General features: G+C 50.8%; 1 protein-coding gene across 1 annotated transcript; it reads right to left on the bottom strand.

Moving 5' to 3' along the window:
• Window positions 1–682: 682 nt before the first annotated feature.
• On the bottom strand, window positions 683–3,783 carry ASGR1 (asialoglycoprotein receptor 1). Its single transcript, XM_011359674.2, has 8 exons — window positions 3,566–3,783; window positions 2,293–2,409; window positions 2,060–2,155; window positions 1,910–1,981; window positions 1,624–1,710; window positions 1,366–1,517; window positions 1,186–1,292; window positions 683–1,045 (listed from the first exon to the last, which is right to left on the bottom strand). Exons 1-8 carry the CDS (start codon window positions 3,630–3,632, stop codon window positions 889–891), a joined length of 855 nt encoding a protein of 284 aa, XP_011357976.1. The 5' UTR covers window positions 3,633–3,783; the 3' UTR covers window positions 683–888.
• Window positions 3,784–5,943: the final 2,160 nt, after the last annotated feature.

Below are 5,943 nucleotides of genomic sequence, written 5' to 3'. Positions count from 1 at the left end.
TGTTGTAGATTTTTTTTGGTTCTACTTCCATTTTCATGTCTAACTGTGTTTTATTCATTTTGTTCAGAGCATTGCTCCTTTTTAGAATTAGTTAGGGTCTTCTTTGTGGCTAATACTTTGTCGGTTTTTGTTAATAATCCCATAAATGTCTATAAAGTCTTGATCTGTTTGTCCTGTTAACTCCCATCCTGAGTGGTGGATTCTATTTACCTGGGGTCTTCCCTTCCATGGAACTGGTTTTCCTCCTGTGTTTGGTCACTCTTGGTTGAGGCTCAGCTTTTATTCATTGTATTTGTTACCTGTGGATTTTGCTTCTGTTCACTGTAATGTACACAACAGACATCAAGGAGTTTCATTCAAAGCTTTCAAAGCACTCGAGACATTGGAGTGGTTCTGTTCCTGGAGAGGTTGATGGAAGTAGGATGGTCCCAGTAATAACACTATTTTCCAGCTGAGACTCAGAGAGCAGAGTAACTTGCCCTAAATCCCATGCCTGTAAATAACGAATCTCACCATCTGGCTGATACAGTTCCCCCAATGCCCCACAGCCTGCCCAAGCTTCCTAGTGCCAACAAGCCCACTCTCCATTCTTGATCCCCAATAACCAAACAACTCAGAATGTTTAGTATATTTCTCTTCTTTTTACTCTAAAAAAAAAAAAAAGTTGACAATAATAACCTGCAAACTGCAGAAAGTAGCATGGGTTTCAATATCCCCACCCCTCTGAACATCATTCTACATTCCTCAGACATCATCCTTCACCTTTCCTTAAAATTCCAGATGAAAATCCCTGAGAAGGTGCAGGAGGCTCCCAGATAGGAAGATCCCCAAACCAGGCCCCTTTGTCAGGTGAAGGCATTGAGGAAATAAATTAGGTGAGAGAGCCTCCTAGCTGGCTCTGTCTAGTTCTGTCTCACAGACCCAGCGGTAGGGCCTTCGGCAGACGTCATCATTCCAGCGGCCATCATCTGTGAAGTGGGCACAGTCCTCGCCTCCCCCGAGCCCGTGCCCATACCAGTCATCTGGCTGCTCTGGTCTCCAGTTCCTAAGGAGACCACACAGATATGGGCTCTAAGAGGCCAAATCCTCAAGCCAAACCAAGCAGCCCCTCTTGCCCTGGGACCCACCCAACTGGAACAGCAGGACCCAGGCCAGAGGGACAGAGTGCAGAGTGCACATACTCACTTGAAGCCCGTCTCATAGTCTGTTCCGTCCACCCATTTCCAGGGCCCATTTTGGTCAGTGAGGCCCATCCACGTGTTCACAGGGCCTATATGGTGCTGGACAAATTTCTGAGGAGAGAGGACGGTAGTGACCTCTCCGTAGACCAGCCAGCTTCCCAGACAAGCCATCTAGAGCCCTCACCTGTTCCTCCCAAGAGCCGACCACCACCAGGTGCCCGTTCTCTAGCTGGCAGTACTTCTCAGCCTCGGGCCAGGGCTTCCCAGTGTGAGAGAACCAGTAGCAGCTGCCTTCATGCTCCACCCAGTTAACAGGGCAGCAAGTCTTTTCAGAGCCTGAAGTGGGGATGGGGAGTGGAGCAGAGAGAGGGTGGAGGGGCTGAGGTGCTGCCAGGAGGGGAAGTGGACAGGAAAGAAGAGTTGAGTATCCCTGCCTCCTCACCATTGCCCTGGAGGATGGCCAGCTGACAGCTCAGGCTTCGCATGTCAGACACATAGGTCTTCACGTGGAGCAGCAGGCTGGAGTGATCTGGGGAGACAGAGGACAGAGAGGGACAGAAGGATAAGAGTAGGGAGGGAAAGGAGGAAAGGGGGTTGGGAAGGTTCTGCATCTGTATGCAGGACCAAAGGTCAATCACAGATGCCCCTGCCACAAGACCCTTTGGTTTGGCCTGAGAGGGCCCCTGTATCCTACGCACATATGCTCACACACATGCTCCCTCTCTGACCTTCACTCAGGTCCTGCTGCTGTTTTTCCAGCTGCGACTCCAGGGACTTCATCTTTCTGCCCACACCTCCTCCTGAAGAAGAGACTTGCTTAGTGTCCAAACATCCCTAGTGTTCCACAGCCCCCCAGCCTCAGCCCAGGCCCCCCTCACCCTGGGCGCGAAGGTCCTTGACCTCTGCCTCCGTGTTCATTGTGAAGTTGCGGAATGTCTCTTTCAAGGCCTGCAGCTCCTCTTGCAGCTTGGAGTCTGGAGAGGAGAGGGTGTGGATGGGACAAAGTGAGAGGGCTGCATCCACCATCACAACAACCAGCACTCCCCTCACCACTGCTTCCACCAACCCCTCAACATGGCTCCCTTCCCAGCCCCCCCCTGGGGACACCCACTCTGGGATCCGATCACACAGACAACCACCAGCAGCAGGATGCTGAGGCCAAGGGAGAGCAGGAGGAGGCGGGGTCCGGAGCAGAGACGCTGAAAGAGTGGCTGGGGAGGAGGCATCCCTGCAAGAGGAGAGGGCATCAAGGTCTCAGGGACAAAGAGGAGCCTGTGGTAGCTGTTTGGTCCTAGGAGGAGAGCAAGCTAAGGCTCCTCTAGCAGTGTAGGAGGAAATATATAGATTAAGAAATATGGGCAGTAGGTGACTTGGAGGAGCCAGAGACAACTGGAGGTGGGGAAGGGAAGAGGGTTCCAGATGGATGCAAAGCTTTGACCTCCCTAGCCCTACCCAGGCTCTAGGCCTTTGCTGACACCTAGTGGCCTAACTGTGTCCGTGCAGCTGATGAACCTCACCAGAGCCTTGAGAATGGAGTTTGCCAGCTGGAGGAGACTAGTGGAGTGCGTGGCCACCTGGGGAATCACTGCTCCCCTCTGAAGGTGGGGCAAGAGAAGGGGGTTTCTTTCTCTCCCATGAATCCCACTGCTCTTTGGCTGGGTGCAGGAAGAGAAGGCAAAGTAGCCACACTTCAGGTCCCTCAAGTTGCTTCCACCCAGGGAGCCCTGTTTCTGTGAGCTAGAATGTAGGGCCTTCCCTTCATTCTCTCCTCCTCTGCAGCCCTTTCTCCCATCAAAAGGCAGTGCCAACTCTCATCCCCAAGAACTGCATTCTCATTCAGCTCAAACAAAATCCCTCTCTGATCTGAAAGGGGTGGGGGGAAGGAGCTGTTTTTTGAGGTAAGAGGGTCTCATCCTCTCTCAGATCAAAAATCGCACAGAAATCTTACCCCTTGACCGGACTGATCCCAGACAACCCTTTCTCTCTCTCTCTCTCTCTCTCTCTCTCTCTCTCTCTCTCTCTCACACACACACACACACACACACACACATACACACACACACACACACAGCCAAGGTTTATCTGATGTTGGAAGAGGAAAGGAGGAAGAGACCTAACTTCTTCCAGTTACACCCACACCCCCCTGGGCTCACCCCCTCCCCCAGGGTCCCGAGAAGTTGGTAACATGGCAAGGGTCAGGAGGCATGCAGAAGCCCCCACACCCTGCACCTCTCCTAAGAGGGGTGGTTCAGACACTGTGTTCTTGTGAAGGAGGAAGACCCAGAGATAGAGTCAGGGGTCACAGAAAAAAGCAGGAGCCAAGGGAAGGGAGCCTGAGCCACCTAATGCTCGCCTTTCAGAAATGGGGGGAGGTGTCCTCTCACCTTGTCTGAACTGATGGTCATTCTCCTCGTTGTCCAGATGCTGGAGATCTTGATACTCCTTTGTCATGGTAGGGCTGGCTGGACCTGGGACTAGGTCTCTGGGGTCAGGGTTGAGATTGGAACTGAACAGAGTTGCAATGTGGGGTCTAGTCCCTTTCTAAGTAATCGGTGGCTACCTGGAGACCTTTCTTCTTTCCCCCATTTCCTCCCAGGCCTGACACCCAAAATCTATCCTCTGAAGTTTTCCCGCCCAGCCCCTGCCCTCCTGACAGCAGGTCCCCACTACCCCTCCCCCACCCCGCCCTGGTCAGTCCCCCTCTCTTTCTTCCCCTTTTACTTGCTGAAGGTCTCTGAGGGTGATTCCTGAGTCCCGCAATGCTCTGCAGTTTCCAGGCTAAGAAGGGGGTTGAAGCCTGGAGAATTGGGGTGCGCAGACAGCCTTAGACAGTAGAAGAGCAAGGGACAGGGTCCACATGAGGGCCCTGAGCCCTGTGCATCTGCGCGTCTGTGTGTCTGTGTGTCCTAGAGCACCAAACCTGGCATCTAAAGTGCCAGGGACTTTGGACGTAAACAGAAGTGGAAATGAATTTGGAACACAGGGATGTGTGGGGGTGGGAGCGGGGGATGGGTTGCTTCTGCTTTCTTCCCCAAAGAGGGGGATTCTCCTGGTCTGCCCCCTATACCCCCACATGCTGGTCACCTCACTCATTGCATGGTATGAGAGGGGAGCCAGGCCACAAGGGCCGGGGTGAAGTTAGCTGTTTACTCTCTGTCCCTTCCCCCCATCACTTACTGTCTCTGAATTCCCAGAATTGTTGGTGTCTCCAAATACCCCTGACCAAGATCAGAGGGAACCGTTCTTCACTCTTGCCCAACCCAGGCCTGTGACCCTGACATCTTACCCTAAGCTCCAGCTTTCTTGGGGCTCAGCCACCAGACTCCCCAACTCAGGCTGACTAGCTTTGCTCTCCTCAAGAATAAAGTTCCCAGCAGCAAGAGGAGAAGGATGGGGGATTGGGAAATGAGGGGAGAGGCATTAGAGCAGGCTTTCCCCACTTCGGGCGGGATTAGTGCCAACGAACCTTCTCCATTGACTTGTGCTGTGTGCCTGAGTCTTTTCATTCATTAGCTCCTCTTATTATCCCCAGAGCACATCTGCAGATGAGGAAACTGAGGCCCAGGAGGTAAGAGTTTACCCAAGGTCACGCAGCAAGGAAACAGCAGAGGGAGGACTAGAATTGGAGCAGCCTGAGTCCAGGACCTTATGCTGTCATCATGGCTGGGCCCTGGGAGCACAGAGATGCTAAAATGTGGTACCTCACAACTCCATGGGGGGTTCGGAGAGGGTTGTGTTCAGACAGGAGTGAGGAGTGTGTGAATTGAAAGTATACTAAATTAAAAATTGGGCAATATTAAAGATGTTCCTAAGTCTCACTTTAGGCCCAAAATGTGAAGTCATGCAAATTCTATGTTAGTTATTTTGTGAGAAAACTTGACTTATGAGAGTTTTACGTTATGCGAGACATTCAGGAACACATGTCTCTTGCATGAAGTGTGAAAGCCCTGGCTGTACCGTCACTTGTCCGTGTCTTGAAAAGCCCATGTTGTTTGCACGCACTGGGACTGTGGCCAGTAATTTTGGTGACTATTGGGCTGTTATTTTAGCATTCTCTGGTATTATCCCTTACAATCTGGTTTATTCAGGGAAATAAACCTACACTGTTTCGGTCAGAACAGTGGTTATCCCTGCAAGAGCACAGGGGAGCTTCTGGGGTGATGGAAATGTTCAACTTCTTGATCTGGACACTGGTTGTACAGGTGTGTTCACTTTGTAAAACTGCAGAAAGCTGGACACATACACAGAAAGCAGTGTGTATAACCACGTTCCCCAAACCCATCAATCAGGGAACAGTGCTTGGATCAGTGCTGTAAAACAGCCCCCAAAGCCAATAACTTTAGAATGGGAGTCAGAGGTGATAAAATTCTGTAAAGAAAGCCAGATAAACAACATGGAACATCGGGTCACTAATTTACGGGGAAGCCCTCTTTAAAATACTAGAGATAATCCTCAGAAACTAAAAAGTAGCTAAAAATAAAACGGTACCACAATGGTGTTAGATCTATGCACTCTGAGAATTTGTCCACCCTTTACATTTATCTCTTTAAGAATATAGACCTTGAATTATGCAAGGTCTTCAGGGACAAAGCCTAACATATGCACTTTCTATGGCTGAGTTACAAGGTACCACAAACTCAGTGGCTCAGAACAATACTTATTTATTACCTCACAGTTCTATAGGGCAGAAATCCAACTAGATTTTCTGCTCATGGCCTCGCAAAGCGGCAAAACTGAGGTCAAGGTGCTGACAGAGCTGGAT

The sequence above is a fragment of the Pteropus vampyrus genome, unplaced genomic scaffold (assembly GCF_000151845.1).
Source record: "Pteropus vampyrus isolate Shadow unplaced genomic scaffold, Pvam_2.0 Scaffold50, whole genome shotgun sequence".
NCBI classification, from domain to species: Eukaryota; Metazoa; Chordata; class Mammalia; order Chiroptera; family Pteropodidae; genus Pteropus; species Pteropus vampyrus.
Note: the sequence above shows the minus strand (reverse complement) of the source record. Positions and strands in the feature narration are given on the sequence as shown.

Bases quoted from the DNA above. Each gene is read 5' to 3' on its own strand.
- ASGR1 (XM_011359674.2), bottom strand. From the start codon at position 3,632: ATGACAAAGGAGTATCAAGATCTCCAGCATCTGGACAACGAGGAGAAT. The intron at 2,156-2,292 runs GTGGGTGTCCCC...TCTCCTCTCCAG, and splicing joins CTGTGTGATCGGATCCCAGA to ACTCCAAGCTGCAAGAGGAG. The intron at 1,293-1,365 runs GTGAGGGCTCTA...CTCTCTCCTCAG, and splicing joins TCGGCTCTTGGGAGGAACAG to AAATTTGTCCAGCACCATAT.